The sequence below is a fragment of the Juglans microcarpa x Juglans regia genome, chromosome 8D (assembly GCF_004785595.1).
Source record: "Juglans microcarpa x Juglans regia isolate MS1-56 chromosome 8D, Jm3101_v1.0, whole genome shotgun sequence".
NCBI classification, from domain to species: domain Eukaryota; kingdom Viridiplantae; phylum Streptophyta; class Magnoliopsida; order Fagales; family Juglandaceae; genus Juglans; species Juglans microcarpa x Juglans regia.
In genome coordinates this window covers 34,545,723-34,564,909 of record NC_054608.1, presented here as the reverse complement: position 1 = coordinate 34,564,909, position 19,187 = coordinate 34,545,723, and the positions used below count along the sequence as shown (strand labels likewise).

Here is a 19,187-nt window from a genome sequence, read left to right as displayed (position 1 = left end):
ACACTTCAACCACCCTCTACGCCGCCACCCACGACAAACCACCACCACCACTAGCTTCACCAACATCTCTAAGCCCTACCCTATCAATTTCGGGTCTTGGTTTGTCCCCATTCAAAAATGGCTATTTGAGACCAACGGCCACAATGCATTTTGCACTGTTACGTTGCTGTGCCGCCACTTCTTGCAGCTCCGTGATCCTTCAGAAATTATTTTATAACACTATAAATATTTTTTCAAAAAACTTTCATGATTTAAATGTATTTTTACACTAACTTATTTTATCTATGAACTGGTTGGTCATGTCGGACTGAGTTCGAGGAGTTCGCGGGTCGAATGGATTGTGGACGGAGTTGTGTGTTTGGTTGGTATTGTGAAATGTTGTGTAACACTCGGATCCAATCAAGCTCAATTTTTTTTCTTTGTTATTTATTTATTTTGTTTTAGTTTATTTATTTATTTGGTTCATTTTATTTTGTTTTATTTTCTTCACACGTCAAAAATTTTTTTCACGCATGTTTATTTCCTTTATTTCCATTTTTATTTTTCTTTTCCCCTAGGTCTCCCTCTCGTCTACGGCTTGCATGCACACACACAACTTAGCCTTTCATCCACACACACGTCTCTCTTATCTCTAGGGTTTCTGCATCATATTTATGCGCACTCATTGGCCTTGCTTAGAGAGACTGTGCTATTACGTTCACTGCCCCTGCGTATTCAACGCAACCCACGTTTCACTCCCTCACGTTCACTGCCTCCCCGCCTTCTTGGTTCTGTGCTCATCAACCTTACCACCTTAAACCTCCACCAAACACAGTTCACGCCGGTCGCCTCTGCCTTTCATAGTCCATCACCCAAGCCGTGCGCCACCACCCTCTCCATGTAAACACCACCTCTGTAAGCCATGGAAATCCTCTGTTTTAGACATCCGAAATAGAGCCACGCTTGTAGCCACCCCAACTCCTCGGTGCCACCTGCCACGGCTCACCCACTCCCAACATTGTGCCGTAACACCTCTGCTTAGCCGCTGCTCAGCCACACGAAACCGTAAGCCCCCCCCACCTCACGGAAAAGCCTTTGCTTCCTGCACCAAAAACAGAGCATTTTACTGATCTCCACCGTAAGCCACTGCAAAACCAACATCTTTTGCACCAGAAAGCACCATAAAAACAACAGAAACCACCGGTCGTGACATCCTCATCACCCTGCGCAGATCGGTGAGCCTAGACCCTCCATCTCGTACTCTTCGTGCTCTCTCTACCTCTCTTGCTTTCGCCACCCAGCATAGGTGGCCTCGCCACTGCATGCCCTCCTCGGCGCCCAAAAGCACCACCATAGTTCCTCCAGCCCAGCCGTCCTGCCTTACCGCTCCACGTACAACTCGGTTTTAGTCGTGAGTCCGCACTCCACTTCCTTTGTTTTTCATGTTGATGACTTAAAAAGGGTAGTGTGTGTGTGTATATATATATATATGTGGGTAAGTCTGTAACCTAATAGGATAGATGTTATTACCATTATATCTTTGATCATGTTTTCAAATGAAGTATTAGAGAAACTATTGCATAATCGGTCTAATAAATAAAAATTTCCTTGTTACCTTTAAATTACAAGTTACATATTTGTGTTTTAAACTTTGATATGTATTTGTAAAATCTAAATTTTCCATGTTTACAAAAATGATATTAGTAAGCTAAATTTATTTTGAAGTAAAGCCTCTTTCAAAAGTAAGTGATAATGTTGTAATTTTATTATGATATAGTTTGTTAAATAATTTTTTATGTATAACTTAAAAGGAAATTTTGGCATAATTATGTTATGTAGTATTAAATTCGCTAGTTTGATTTTTCATTAGTCAATAAGTTAGAGTTAATACTTTAGTCAGCGATTTAGTTGGAATTTGAGAAGTGTTAACATTTTTAGGAATTCGTGAATTTAGGTTTCTGAGGAATTAAAATAAGTTATTTTAGCATCTTAAGCTTAAATATTGAAATACGTGTTCGATTAAAAATTTATAAAAATTACGTGATTATGTTATAGGTGAAGATTAATATTTGTTCGGCATTTTGAGGAAATTTTCGAAAAGCTAAGAAGTCCAGGTAAGCAGGGTTCCTATGCTAGACTTTGCATTAAAATAAAATGAGCTGAGGTTATTCTTGGAAAATATACATATTTGATTATGAAAAGAAATTTGAACTGCCTAAGTTATTTGTTCTACATTATTCATGAGATTCTGTTTAAGAAGAAATTATTTTCTGTCATGACTGGTGTAGACATGAGCTTATTTTTAGCTTTCTGTTTCTAAACTTTGAAAAGAGAGCGAATATGAAATTTTGTGCATAAATTATGCTGTGATATGATTTTGTTCTGTTTTGAAGATTTTCTGATATGATCTGATGTGATTTCTGAAAACCTCTAGCATAACATTTTGTTTCTGTTTCTGTTCCGTTCTAACCTTACCACGGGTGTAAAACTGTGGCCTCTGTTCGGGTTGGTTCCAACTTTTCTGTTTCTGATGCACCCACTTTGGAAACAAAGTGGTTTTCTGCGTGGTCTTTCCTATGTGCACACTCGGGACTCCGAGAATAATAAGGGGAAGATTCACATTCTGTTTCTGCTCGGTTAGCTATCGGGGTTTGCACAACCCTACCACGGGGGTTAAACATGGTATTTGTTCTGATATGATAAGATAAGATGTGATGTTTCAGTTTATGCCATGCCAAAGGGATTTTGATTATGAATATTTTTGAACTTTCGCTCTGATATTTTTATAACATGATCTGACGCTGCATTATGAAAATGTTATTCTGACTCGGCATTCTGAAATAAAATATTTGTTTCCGCATTCTGAATTTTGTAAATGCTCATGTTTACACACTGGTATATGTCCTCTACTTACTGAGTTGTTGATAACTCATCCCTTATCTCCATATATTTTTCAGATTATTTTGATGGTTTAGCTGTAGAACAAGAGTAGGAAGTTTTAGCAAGGTGTGATGATCGAAGTGAAATAAGTGCTTGAGAGTACAAGTGCTTATTTGAGAGTCATAGTTAGTGAACTGATTTTATTTTTCAGGTATTTTGATTTGATGAGTTAAGGATAATTTTGAGTTTTGGAGAGTTTTTAATTTATGTTATTGAGATTCTCTTTATTGTCCCCATGGAGGAACTTAGATATTTGAATTGATTAAATGAATTAGCATTGTTTCGAATTTTCTAGATATTTAGTTTTGTTATTTAAGTTCATTTTAGATATTAAGAGTTAACTCTCCGGACCTCCGGGATCAGGGCGTTACATGTTGGTTGTTGGTATGGTCTTGTTCATGTACATGGCATATTGCACGCATGATCATGTTTGTAAAGGAAACTGGGTTTTCATGTACATGCATTCATGTTTATGTATTTATTAAAAACTGGATTTTCATGTGTTAAAGGATTTTGAGTGCGTGTGTATCACGACCCCAAGCCGAGATGGGGCATTATCTCAGTGGAGCTCCTCTGGTCACTCGGGAGCGGAATATACTGAGTGGAATCCCTTGGGTTGTCGCTGGGGGACAACGGGATCGGACGAGATGGTCTTGTGCCGACTCCGTGGCCCCTCTGCTGGCGGGGGCTAGAGGATGCTTGGCCACGAACGCGCTGGGCGCGAAACTGGGCATTGCTCGTTGCGTAGTGGGTGCTTGGACACAAACGCGCTAGGCGTAGAACTTGGCATCGCTACGAAGCCAGGACGTGTGGATGATCCTTAGGAGAGATCATGGTGCATTGATTAATTGATTAATGGGTTGTTTTCTGGAAAAATAGCATGTGTTGAATAAAAGAATTTTATGTGATTCATTTTTTGGAAAAATGATGTTTTATTGATTTGGGTCATTTTCTGGGAAAATGACGGGTTATTATCTTTGGGCCAAAATGAGATTTTGGCGTGCGTTGAAAAATATCTATTTTCGAAAAAAATGATAGTTTTGGATGTGACGCATATTTTGTCATATGCATGCATGTTAGTTGCATCAATATGTTTGTATCCCGAGAGTTGTTTGGTTTATACTTACTTGTGGTACCATTTTATGGTATCGCAGATTTTGATGCAGATGAGGATGACGAGCCTTAAGCTTGGCTCCGTTGGAGGAGTGATCTGGGATTGCTCCCGTTTATCGAGATCCGCTTTATCAATTATTTATGTATTTGTTTTGTAATATATTTTGGGATGACTGTATAATTTCTTTAAAGATGATTTGTTTTGAATATTTGTATTTAAAAATTCTGGCACTTAGTAGACTTATTTATATTATCCGTTGCGTTGTTTATTGTACACTATTGCATATACACACACTTGGCACTTTCGTTGGGAAGTGTGACCGTATTGTCATCATCCTGACGTCACGATTCTCGTGTTTATTTATACGTGGGAGTCGGGGCGTCACACACAACAACTCCATTCTCCAATCTATCCGACCCCTTTACTCCTTGGACTCAGTCCGGCACAACCAACTAGATCACAATAAAAATGAGTTAGTGCAAAAGTACATTTAAATCACGAAAGTTCTTTGAGAAAATACTTATAGCGTTATAGTATAATTTTCGAATGATCACGGAGGTGCAAGAGGTGGCGACACAGCAAAGGAACAGTACAAAATGTATTATGGCCGTGGGTCTCAAAAACTCACTTTTGAACATGGACAAACTAAGACTCGAGATTACTAGGGAATGGCTTAGGGATGTAGGCGAAGCTAATGGTGGTGGTGGTGGTTGGTCGTGGGTGGCGGCGTGGGACGTGTTTGGAGGCCAAAATGCTCAAATCGAAAAAGTAGATGGTGGAGCTTCACCGGTGGCGGATCGGAGCTGTGGATGGGTGGGTTAGGTTGTTGGGAGGTAGCCGGTGATATAGTAAAGAAATAGTGGACAATGGCGGCGCGATGGCGGCGCACGAAGATAAGAGGTGCCGTGGCTTGAAGTCGTGCATGGAGAAGAATGGCGGCGCAAGAGGGGCTGGGAACGGAGGGGGTGGTCGCCGGCAGGAGGGGAAGAGAACGAGAGGGGGGGTGATGACCAGGATGGCGCACGGCGGCAGTGGGTGGGGGACGACGCAACGGATGGGGAGAGAAAGGAAATCACGCGGGAGAGAAGAAAGAGAAAGGAGAAAAAGAAATTGGGAGAAAAGAAAAGAAGAATAGGAAAAGGAAAAAAAAGGAAAAAGAAAAAGTGAGGGAAAGAAATAAGGTTCAATCCTCATATCTTGGGTCACAAAAATGATCCAACGAAAAAGATTTCAAAACAGCAAGTCAAACAAAATAATTTAAATGTAGTGATTAAATGAAAATAAAATAATTAAACCCAACAATAAACTAATTTAAAATAAAGAGCAATTTATATGCATAACAATAATTAATATTAAGAAAGCATATCAAAATAATTTTCACAATTTAAAAATCATAAAATTAAACCAACCAAAAATCTAAGAAACTTAAAACAAGAGAACTAATATTTAAATTAATAAAAATAACTCTTCAATTAAAAATACACTAAAATACGGGGTGTTACAAAATCCATAAAGGCGGCAGGGGCATTAGCTAACCCAAAAGGAATCACTTTAAACTTATAATACCCATACCTCGACCTAAAAGCAGTTTTGGGTACATCTTTATCCTTTATCCTCAACTGGTAGTACTCCGATCTCAAGTTAATCTTTGATAAAATAGCTGCTTCTTGAAACTGGTCAAACAAATCATCAATCTAAGGAGGAGGGTACTTATTCTTGATAGTCACCTTATTAAGTTCTTGGTAGTCAATATGCATCCTAAGAATACCATCATTCTTCTTAACAAATAAAACAGGTGCTCCCCAAGTTGAAATACTAGGCTAAATAATTCCCTTATCAACAATTCTTTTAACTGAGTTTTCAACTTAGCTGGTGCCATACGGTAGGGACCCTTGTGCACAGGAGTCGCTCCAGGTTCCAAATAAATAACAAATTCAAACTTGCGAACTGGAGGCAACTTGGGCAAATCATCCATGAACACGTCAAGAAATTCTTCCATAACTGGGATATCCACTAAAGACTTCTTCCCATATGGAGTAGACACCACTTGAATAAAAAAAGCATCCGCTCTACAAGCTATATCTCTCTTCGCTTGAATTGTAGATATAACTAATGGTCTCTCTTTCAAGTAGCTTCCCACAAATTCCAAGTAGTCTCCTTCTGAGAGTTGAAGACTAATTATCCAACTTCTACAATTAATGCTTGCAGAATACCGATACAACCAATCCATTCCAAGAATAATGTCAAACCCTAGCAACTTGAACACAATTAAATTCGCCTCAAGTGTCCTCCCACCAAAATCTAAAGGACAGTCTAAAGCGACTTTAGTGCACCTCACAATCTCACAATTAGGGAGACTCACTGCCAAAGATTGTGATAAAGGCTACGTGACTAGATTGCACATTTGCACAGAAGTGGCAGACACAAAAGACTGAGATGTCCTAGAGTCAAATAAAGTACAGGCATAAAAATCATACAGACGAACTCTACCTATAATCACCCCAGCATTCTAAGTGTTTGGAGTCTCGTAATCAACATCCCCAAGAGTCACAAAATAACCCCGAGCTTGCACCACTTGCCTCTGGTTATTCCTACCTCCACGACTTCCCTAAGCTTGGTTAAGACACTCGTGAGCAAAGTGCCCTAGCGGGCCACATTTGAAACACTAGGTCCCACTCTGACAGCACTCACCCTTGTGAGCTCTGTTACACCTACTACATACTAGAGTTTGGCCTCCCACACATACACCGGAGGCTACCTGCAATCGGGGCCTAGTCCTCTGCACATACTTCTGTGGCGACCCAAAACTAATTCATTCACTAGCAAAACTACACCTCTTCTTATCCAGAGGGGAGTCTACTGCAAAACTATTCTCATGCTCCACAATGGTGGCCACATCAACCAACCTCTGAAAATTTGAAATTTGGTGACAAGCTACCTATCTGCGTATCTCATGTCACAGACCCTCCTATAAATACTCGGCTTGCATCTCTTCAGTGGCAATGAGGTGGGTAGCAAATCGCCCGAGCTCCATAAATTTCCGGGCATACTGCTCAATTGACACATTTCCTTGGACCAAGTTACTAAATTTCCACACCTTTTGTCTTCCACCTATTAGGGAAAAAGAAAAAAGGAGAAAGAAAAAAGCGAGGGAAAAAAATTAGGTCCAGTCTTCACAACTTGGGTCACAAAATTGATCCAACAAAAAGAATTTCAAAACAGTAAGTTGAATAAAATAATTTAAACGTAATGACTAGCTAAAATAAAATAATAATAAAAATCCAACAACACAATAATTTTAAAATCCACAAACAAACTAATTTAAATTAAAGAGTAATTTAAATGTAAAACAATAATTAATATTAAGAAAGTATATCAAAATAAATTTCACAACTTAAAAATCATAAAAATAAATCAACGAGAAATCCGATAAATTTAAAACAAAAGAGCCAATATTTAAATTAATTAAAATACACTAAAATACGGGGTAACACTCTCTACCAAGGCTAAGAGTTGCTCTTGCCAAAGGGGATTATTGCTGTTGTTGTTTAGGCGTAGAGTGACAAGATTTCCGACGTTGAGTGGTCGCCATGGAGGAAGACTCTCTTCACTCACAATCGCTCTTATACCATAAAGAGAATAAGAACTCAAGGTGTTTAATAAAATGTCTGAGACGTCGTGAGTGTTTTTAGAGTCTACCATTGCTCTTTATAATATTCATTACATCAATACAAGATGACAAAATGGTCAATTAGCGGTTGCATGAAGGAGCGGGAGGTTGTTGCCGTGATTGATGGGTTGTCTTCATTGACCATGGATAAGACTTGGGAGGTAGATGTAGATGTGCCTCAGCCGTGTGGGGGGAGGCATTGACTTGGGAGGTAGATGTTGCCGTGTGGGAGGTGTGCCTCAATTCTTGACTTGGGAGGTAGATGTTGCCGTGTGGGATAATTGAAAGTAATGTTACCGTCTATATCAGGAATGCCTGCGTGGTGAAACACCGCCGCAGTAAGAAGCAACTTATAAGTTTTTATGGCATCATGCCATTCACCGAGGAGCGAGGCAAACGGTTTCTCCAGGCCGGCATTGGAAGGGCACAGCCAGCAGAGGTCCAGGTCATCGAAACCGAAGTTCATGGCTAGATCTATGGAGTCCGTTATGAGATTCTTACGCTTATCACTGCTTGCCACCATCGTTGACCTAGGCAAAGCCAGCATAAAGATGTGTGAAGAGTTCGGAAGGTATTTCTTCTACTGGCCGGTTCAAGTCGAAAGACCAGTATCCGGCTTTCACAAGGCCATGACTAGCATTGGAAGCCATTCAATCGAGGGAAAGGCGAAGCAGGCGTAGTTACTATATTTTTTTTGTGTTTGGTGGTACGAGTAGTAGTAGTTGCTAGCCATGTATGCGTGCGTATCTATAGCCTTTTCAAACCCATATGGAAATAAGCCATATTAATTTTTTGATGTTGTCCCAACTCCCAATTACTGCCATTGCCGGTTCCCTGTAATGGCCCTGCAAGGCAGTACCAGTTAGTACTAATCCGACGGACAGACTTTAATGCGATCTTGTGTGCGTATATATATATATATATGAAGCCAACAAGAACGCACGGCCACAGTCGAAGCAACCAAATTATCATGTGTTAATGGACGTGATCTCTCTGTCACAACTGTACGTCGGGGTTTAATGGCAAGTAAAAACTCCGTTAACCAACCACAATGCATGCATGCATCATGAGGCTGATTGATCTAGATGCCGTGAGAGAAAGGGAGTGAAAAGAGAGACGGCACCTGAGGGCCGGACGGGAAGGAAAGCCAGATGTTTCTAGGGTTCTGTTTGTTTTCATGCTGCTCTAAACCACACCCTAATTTATCGCGTCTTCATTGTTAATTAAAATTAGACTCTTAAGGAATAAAGCAGGGATGTCCATTTTAAAATTCCAAAACTTTCAAAAACTTAAAAACTAATATATATATATATATATATATATATTTAATATATATTATAATCATGAAAAAGACATGAGAACATTGATCATTATCTCGTACAATTGGTCACAAGATTAACCTTATTGATGATAATAATAATAATACACACAACGTACGTACACATGAGCATGATAGCCAGCTAGCCATTGGCCTTATTGTTGACAATACAAGCATCTTATAATATGTTACATATATTAACAGAACTAGTACTACTACTAGTAGCAGTAGTAGTCGTAGTAGTAGCACTAGTAGTAGTAGTAGTAGTAGTAGTAGTAGTACTAGTACTAGTACTAGTGTTTTGATCTGAATTTTGCGGATCATTATCAATATCCTCTTCTCCAGAAGCAGCAGCAGTAGCAGTTGTAGTACCAGCATTAGTATTATTAATATCCCCTTCTCCAGAAGCAGCACCAGCAGTAGTAGTAATAGTAGAAGTTATAGTACCAGTATTATTATTAGTAGTAGTAGTCGTAGTAGTAGTAGTATTACCAGTATTAGTAGTAGTGGTAGTAGTAGTAGTAGTATTAGGATTATTAATCGCATCATCCCATGCATTGGAAGCTACAAAAAGAAAGAGAAATTATGTTCATTAGAAAATAGAAAATAAAATTTTCAGAAAAGAGAGCTAGCATGCAGCTAGGATATATAGAGATTCTTGTTTTCCCAGCGTTTGGCTTTGGTTAAAATTTCTTTACAAAAGTTGTCGTCACAAACGACCTAACAGACCTATCGAGTTTCATTTGCTACACATAATAAAAATGAAAACACCAATTATATATATATATTAGTATAGTACGTTGATATGGAAATTAATTAAGCTTCTAAACCAGTGGTATACTGTTGGGTGTGTAAAAAATAAGGTTTATTATTAAATAGATTTTCTCAATTCTAAAAGCATTTATAATTACCATTATTTAAGAAATACATGCATGATATACTGAGGTGATCACTTTTTATATTACTTGGGAACAGTCCCGGGTGCGTTAGCCTCGGAGTGCACCTAACATAATGATTTAAATAAAAGAAAAAGTAAAAAAGTCAGTAACTTATTTGTCTGGAAAAAGAAAATACAAGATTAAAAAAAACAAAAAATAAGATTAAAAAAATCTAAACTTTAGCAAAGTATGTGCATTGGTCTGCATCTATATTGAATTTATTTATTTACTCTCTATATAATAAAAAAATATTATTAACTTAATATTAAAGGTCTTTTGATAAAACATGATCATTCATTAAATTCTTCAAGGGAGCTATACCTCAAATACTCAAAGGTCTTAAGGATCTTTTGGTAAAACATAATCTTTCATTAAATTCTATAAAGGAATTACACGTCAAATGGTCAAGGATTTTAAGAACCTTTTGGTAAAACAGGACTTAACGAATTTAAAGAAAAAACAAGAAAAATTAATAGAAAAACAATAAAAGTTACTATTCACAGTTAGATAGTCACTTATTATAATAGAGTAAATATAATATTATAAAGTTTTTTTTCAATAAAATAGATCTAATAAATCACATTTAGCGGCAATACTTTATAAGTTTTACTTGATTGAAATCACTACGTAAACCTATAGCTAGCAGTACTCAAAAATATTATTGAATCCATGCTGGCTGCTAATTATTACCAGCTTTTGAGAGACTCCAATTGTAGTCATCGGCTTCCAGATGCCATGCAACGTAACCGCCCAAGTTATATTCCGTAAACGCCTCCCCAACCTTAGTAGCGATGCTATGCGCATCGTCAAAACCAATCCAAATAGCCTCCTGATGCCAGTAGGTGGCACCATACTCGTCATCATTGACGAGACGGCCTCCATATTTGTTGATATATTGCTCCTGGATAGTTCTGAACTCTAAGGAGGTTGCTTTTCCTGGATCAGCGCCTGCAAAGAATTCATGTTCATGTTTGCCTGCCAGAGTCCATTCATAGCCATAAAATGGAAGGCCGAGGACCAACTTATTGGTCTCAATTTTTACAGGATTAGGACCAATTCCATTAATCCAGTTATCAATGCCTGCACTTCCACACCAGTTTTTGTTTGGAGGATTACGCCACGCATGAACCGGTCCAGTTTGCTGGTGTGAGTTGGAGGGAGTATAGAAGTCAATGGCCAGTAGATTGATCCAGTCCAGGTTGTCAGAAAGAGCCTGAATGGGATAACTGAATTGGTCTGCATGATCAGGATTAATGACCCGCTGGTGAAAGACCGCTGCAGTTAGAAGCAACTTTGTTTCGTTGGCCTCCTCGTCCAGGGCATGTCGCCAATCAGCGAGGAGTTGGCCAAGAAGGTTCGACAGCGACTGCGAGGAGTCCAGGGGCTGCGGGTACAGCCAGCAGAGGTCCAGGCCATCGAAATTGAACTTCCTGGCTAGTTTTATGGAGTCCTTTATGAATCTTTGATGCCTATTTGGATCGCTAACCACGTAGGCAATGTCATCAGAACGGCCTTCACCACCGATGGATAAAAGGAATTTCAAATTGGAGTTTTGATGAACAGTTTCGGATATTTTCCCGACGTCGCCAGGAGGGAAAACGATCACGCTTTGATCGCTGTCATCAAACGCACTTCGATTGACCTGGGCAAAGCCAAGATAGACATGAGTGAAGATCAGGCCGCCATTTATAATTCCATCGAACGGGCGGCTGCCGGCCGACGCAGGAGGAATCCAGTATCCGGCTTTCACGCCAGACATTGCATGGATCAAATTAAGGAGATTTCTTTTTTGTTGTTGTTGCTGATGACCTGTGTGCAGTAGAACTGGTGATTGCATATATGCTACCTACACCTCTATTTATATTGAAAAAATCTATTTTCACTCGGGAGGGATAATCCCCGCATAGACGGTCTCCGCGTGCGTTATCTATCAAATCAGCTAGCACTCCTCGATCGTTACGAAAAATATAAAAAAGGTTCAAACACTTTGTTCGGGGCCGCCATTATAAGTGTGATTAGCATCCATGCATGTACGATTAGTAGATTACCGTGTGGGACTTTTTCGTTCGGAATTTGCACACGACGACCACGACCACGTACACTAATTATGAAAATTGATGAGATATAATTTGAAAAAGAGATGTTTAAGCTCTTTTGCTAACGGACACAAGACAGAATAGAGATTCTGAAAACTAATTTTAATAGATGATTAATAGAGAAAAGTCAAGAGATTCTCTCAAAACACACAAAAAAAAAAAAAAACTTTGAATGATATTATTGATTAATAATAAAATTCGAAATTAAATAGCTACAAAATTCAAAATCATAAAAAATTTCCCAAAAATAAAAATAAAAAACTAAATTATTGAATGAGAAATAAATATACAAATAAACTTGAATCATACCAAAAATTTGGATAAAATCAAAATAGAATCACTGTCAAAATTTAAAACCAAAAATTTACATATTACGCAAAATATTATAAATATATGATTTGATGAAAAATTTGATAAATACATGAGCATTAATTAAATAGAAAAGGATTTATACATAATATTTTTTACAATATTTTTCACAATTATATTTCAAATAAAAAATATTTATATAAAATATCTTATAAAAATAATATTATTTTATAAAAATAATAATATTATATAATGTATTGTTTATATATATTATTCTAATTAAATAATCATAATCCGTCCAACCACGTTACGTGCAGCACGCCCGCAGACATGAGGATCCATCTCAATCATGATGCACGTAAATCATGATTCATGATGTAAACTGATCATCACGTGGAAAATAAGTTCATTAAAAATTGACGTAAGTGATGAGAGATATATATGGACTAATCGAAGCTATAGTACCTTTCAACAGGATAGTGAACATTATTATATACAGCAAATTAATTAAATTCAAATAATTTGCAATGCTATAAGTTAATCATAACGCGCGTATAGATGTAATCAGCTTTTGATTATTTAATACATGATGATCAATGAATGAGAATAGTTTTCTTGTGTTCAAATCAATGGTATTGTGTGACCTATTCTATTAGACTTTATATTAGTAGTATATTTATATGTCATTAAACATATTTGCATATTGATTTTTCTTTATTTCAAGTGTAAAATCAACAATATGCAGGACTGTTGTGCGAACAATAATGTAGCAAAAAGTCTGAGTCATTTATATATGATGATACGTACAAGTTGTTGAATACCTACAAGTCTAAGTTGTCCAATGGAACGTCGACCTCTAAGATTTACCTACCTAACATAATGTATCATTACAATAAATTTGATTTTTAGGGACAAAATTTGGTAGAGACTAATTAAATATTGTCCCTAAAAGTTATTTTAGATTTCATCTCTAAAAATGCATGAGTTACTAAATTTGTTCAAACAGAAAAATATTCATTCAAACAAAATATTTTGAGACGAACAAAATCTTCTAAAAAAAACCATTCGAACGAAACAAAATATATTCGAACAAATTAATGTATATTTCAACAGTATATAATCTATTCGAAAAATAATATTGGCGGGAAATTAATTTATTTTTCTTGGAAAAAGTTAAGAACCGTTTGAACTTAAATTTATCTGTTCGAACGGACATTTTTTCCATTAATTTATTTATCATCATTAATTTGTGCATATATTTTTTTCATTAAAGTAATAAATATTTTTTCCATTAATTTTTTATCATTTTCAAAATATAAAAATGTGTATATATTGTATATTATGGTTTACGGTGAGTTAAAATATTTATAAATTTATAAATTAATTTTATGTAATTAATTTCAAAACTTTATAGTGATTTCTTTTATATTAAATTTATATAAATATAACTTTAAAGATAGTATCATTTTTTATATTATCATGAATGGCAAGTAAAATGAAAAAAATAAACAAGGTAACAAACTCGAAAAATAAAAACCATACATTAATTACATCTCAAATATATAATATTCAATACAACATAAAAAAAGTAAAATAATAACTAAAATGACTATTCGCTAAGTAGATCAACATCCACTTGTAACATTTTAATGCGTCCATCTAGATTCCTAAGCTTCTCCATAATGGACTCAACAAATTCCACAAATAAAGCTCGTACCTGATCCAAAGTAGTCCCAGGAGGCTCGCTCAACAGCAGTAGTACTAGTAGAAGTTGGATCGGTGGGCGGGGCACTAGGCTATCTTGGTGCAGTCTTTCGCAAGTGTCCATTACTCTTGATGAATGTGATCTTGTTAAGGGACCCCATCTGTGGCGACCTCCGCTCAGTCGTAGACACTGTAACCCTCAATCAGAGTAGGAGGTTAGATATCAGCAGTGCAAATGGTAGACTACCTCCACTGGAATAGCATGACTTCGATCGAATGCGATGGAAGAAATACAATGCCAGATCATGGGGTCCCCCTGTGCTATCTGCAATAAAAATCTGGCTCGATCGATCCCAAAATCAATCTTGTATTTTTTCGGATCGATGTTATAGCCAACAATCAAATTAAGCATTATGAAAAATGCTATACAATCAGCCTGTCGGATCACCTTGCTCCCATCATATGGAGAAGCCGAAAGGTCTCGCACTAGATGACGCACCTGATCGTCTGTGAGACCATCATCAGGTAGATCCTCATCTTCACTACCATTTGAACTAGTATCCGGCTCTCCATTCGGGGCTTGCGTGAACGATGCGGCCGATGTGTCGGAATCAGATGGTGCAGCTGTTGGTCCCAGTGTAACCGCTGAAGGATATGCGTCGGCCAAGCGCGGGATGTCAAGGAACTCAACAATAATGTGGGAAGAGAAATTAATACTCACTCCCCGGACCGATAAGGTGTAAAACAGAGCATTAGCATTCTCCTCTCCTCTAGCACGGTAAAACTCACCTACCATCTCTGTATATGCAGTCCCCCGCTGCTGACAGGTTGGTGTCCATCCCCACTCGGTGAAGATGGACTGTATGCTCAGTCCGTCCCATGAAAGATCAGAGAAGTCAGACAAAATGATCTCACACTCGACGAGTATAGGCCTCGTCTCTTGAGCATGAGCTGCTCCACCACTACTTTGGCCAGCGTGATCTCTTGCACGTTTTATTCCACTAGATGCCATTAGTATATTGTTTAATCACAAGGAAAGTAAGAGTATAATTAACTATAATATTTAAATTATATTATTGAAGAATTATACTATATTGAACTGAATCGAAATAACTAGTTCAAACGAAACATATTCTATTCAAACTAGTAAAATCTATTTGAATGGAATATTCTGTTCATTCAAACCGACAATTTATGTTCATTTGAACGAAATTATTTTATTCGAACAAAAATAAATCTGATTGGCAACTAAGCGTTCGAACGGACTAGAGTTAGTTTGAATGAGAACATGTCAAACAACCATGTCTGAGTCGACTCAGCTTCAGATGAAAAAACCAAATCTAGATGTTATGTTTTGTTTTAATTGGTAGAAATGATTAAGGAGTGAAGCCCAATCATTTCTACCGATTATTTTGATGTTATTTCTACGGAATACACCAAAATGGGAGGATTTCGGATTCAAAATCCATACCCCCAAACACAATCCATTCGACCAAAAAACCAAACAATAGATGTGGAGACTAGACCCATACCTCTTAGAAGTTCAAATGTGGGGTTGCTACAGTAGTTGAATGACCGTTTTCACGGCGAAGATAAGGGGCGAACTCGGAAGCTCTCGGCGGCTACTAGTTCGAATGAAGTGATTTGTTTCATTGTATTCGAACTAGGTATATAATGACCGTGATGTCTCGTTCGAACGGGATAAATATCCGTTCGAACGGTTATTATACTAATATATTTCTAATTATATTACTAATAGTAATATATAATAATACTAAAATTACAAAGTATAAAAGTATAAAAATAAAACTAATAATAGTATCTTATAATACTTTTATTTAATATATTTAGTATATTATTTAAATATACTTATTCTATTACCTATAACAAACTAAGTACTTAGTATAATTATAGTGGCTTAATTATATAGCTACTATATATAAGTTATGATAAGTAGCGACCAAGTACTTAATATAATTAATATATATAATTAAGTACTATATATAGTACTTATTAGTTATATAGCTACTATAGTGTAAGTATTATATAGTTACTATATAGCTATAGCTATTATAAGTTATGATAACTATACTTAGTATATTTTATATAACAAGGTAACAAGTTATAGAATATAATATAGTGCAAAATTAGAAGTAACTATACTATATATATATTAATAAATTATGATAATTATACTCATATGAGTTATATAATAATATAACACTAACTATTGTATAAGTACTATATAAGTATTATATTAACTATTAGATCAAAACTATATTATATATTATCAATTATAATATAAAATAGTTGCTATAGTGTATATTTATACTATATACTATATAATATTAAAATATTTTATATAATAGATTATTAAAATTATAGGAAATTACTTATAAGCATAATAATACTATTATTAGTTCGAACCCAATAACGTACCGTTCAAACAAATTTATCTCATGAAATGTGTTTGGAGGAAAACTTCACACCAAATACTCTGAATGTCAATTTATTCGAACGTGAAAATTCCTCATTCGAACGAAAATACCCTTTGATCTTCTCTACATTTGAAGAATATGCCAAGAAATATTCTGATTTGTTAGTTCGAACGAGGAATTTTCGCACTCGAACTTGATTTAAATCACGGCAGAATTTGGTACCTATTTGAAATTTTCGTGTTCGAATGAGTAAATCTCTAGTTCGAACGGGACTTCATAAATTCAAATACTTCAACCTCCAATTCATTTTCACTTCGATATTGCATTTCTTTGGAGGCAAAACTTACTGGTGTGTGTTGTGGACAGAAAGAGAGAGGATCAGACATACTGAGAGAGAAGGGATTCTTGAGAGAGAGGAGAGGCTTATAAGAGGTAACTATTATTTTTTTTGTATTTCGAGTTTCACTAATGTTAGTTTATTGCAATTTAGGATTTTTCTCATAATGTGTTTTATGCTTATGTAGGTATTGTAAATTTCTATTTTGTTTGGATAGCTTAAATTTGAGATAATATTTCTAATTTTTAGATTTTTGATAATTTATAGTTTTTAATTAAGTATATTAAGATTTTTGGTATATTTGTGTTTGTACAATCCCATTAAAAATGTAGCATACACCAATATGCATCTTATGAGATTGTGTTTGTGAAAATTATATTTTGTGACAAATGTTTTGTCTCTATTTTGTGTTTGGAATCTGGGTTTGTATCGTTCAAAAGTTATAATCTTTGTTCAAACAGAATTCTGTCCAAACAGAATCTTGTTCGAACAGCATGTTTTTTTAACAAACTAATAAGATTTTACTTAAAATTATAAGATATATCAAAATTATACTTAAAATATAAAAAACTTAAGAATTATTAAGTCTATATTTTGCACTTAAATTAAAATGGAAACTTATAATATAATATAACATAGCAATTATTAATACTTAAGGTGATGTTTAATACTTATAAAATATTTAAAATATTGGTGATTTGTAATGTAATTTTGTAATGTATTTGTGATTTGCTTCCAAATTTATAGTATAATTGTAGGAGTTGGATAGTTTTAATTTTAGTATTATTTTTATATGCATATGGTATGAGGACGATCCCTTTGTTCTCGCTTGCCAAGGAAATCAAGTTTTTTATTTAAATAATTCAGAATACGGAAACCCATGGCGGGTAGTGGAGAAGTTTGCACCAAGAAATGTATATGATTACATTCCAGAGTCAAATGAACCAAATGAAGAAGTTGATAGTCCAGCAAATGACGAAGCATATCAAGAAAACGAAGTAGACATCAATCGATTTGTTGATCTAAGCTAATATGATATGGTCTCATTACGTAGAGAAGATGTTCAACCCGAAGTAATTAATGGTAAAATATCGGAAGAATATGAATCAACTGACATGTCTAGTGAGAATAAGGGTGACTGGTCTAGCAAAACGGATAGTGAATGCATTTCAAACATGAATTTTTGTAAGTATTATTCTTATAAATATCCGTAAAGTTTGTTTGAATAATAATTTGTCACAATTTCAAATAGATATGTCTCTCAAATGCAAAGCAACACGTGTGTCATCCCAATCCATTACTAACTCCCTGTGTGGTTCATTTGTCATGAATAGTGAGCCAACATTACCCGACCCAGAACAATGTATTTTATCAAATTGAATACCACATTTTATGCTCAATTTAAGTAATATATCTATAAAATAAAATAATGTAATTAAAATACATGCTTTAATTACTGTATAAATAGTTGTTGTAAGCCATTGCCGAGGTAGAGGCACTACTAGGGGTGTCTGCATTGAGAAAGTAAGGAGAATCAATAACATTAAAGTTGATATTCTTGATTATCACATCGGTGGCTCTGGAAATTCGACAACGTGGCTTGCTTCTTATGTTGGTACGCTTACTCGCACGTATGCACTGATTGCTACATCATCTTGGTCTAAAGTTTTCCAAGATGTGAAAGACCACATAAAAAATCATTGCTCGGTAATAAACTATATCTCAAGAAACTAAGTATATAACATGTTACTTTCAAGTTACTTTGTATTTATACTAATTGTTTATAATTTTTGAAAGGATGAGTTTGAGCTTAATTTTGGTCGATGAGAGAATCGATTAACGGTTGAGAAACTGATGTCGAATGCATTCTAGAAGTACCAAGGTCGATGCCATGCACAATATAAGAAGTTCAATACTACAATAGAGGCACGCCAAAATCCATTCCAAGCAATGCCACCAAACTAATGGGAGAAAGTTTATGCTATGTTTAAAGATCTTGTTTATCAGGTAATTTCGCTGCTATCTTTTTTTTAATAGTATATGATAGATGTATTAAACATATAAACATAATATTTTTTTTTTACCAACGGAGTACTGTGAACAAAACAAATAGATCAAATTTAACGATACACGATCATGCAGATTCTCGATCTTTTCATCGTTTGTCTAACAAAATGGTAAGTAATCCCCGTTAAATATTAACATATAATACACTTTTTTGATTTAAGTTCTAATATAGATTTTATTTTTGCAGAAAGAAGAAAGTCCCGCTGACTATGATTTGACCTAATTGTATGCTAAATCATATAAAAATCGTGATGGTGTTTGGACCAGTCTCGAAGCA

At 35.7% G+C, this 19,187-nt stretch overlaps 1 protein-coding gene across 1 annotated transcript in view; it reads right to left on the bottom strand.

The window, feature by feature from the left end:
- Positions 1 to 9,026: 9,026 nt before the first annotated feature.
- LOC121243255 (class V chitinase-like) overlaps positions 9,027 to 19,187 on the bottom strand; it is a 97,393-nt gene continuing 87,232 nt past the window's right edge. Inside the window, exon 2 of the mRNA XM_041141358.1 lies at positions 9,027 to 9,585. Within this exon, the coding sequence (XP_040997292.1) occupies positions 9,200 to 9,585 (386 nt within the window). The 3' untranslated portion in view covers positions 9,027 to 9,199. The remainder of the gene's footprint in view (positions 9,586 to 19,187) is intronic.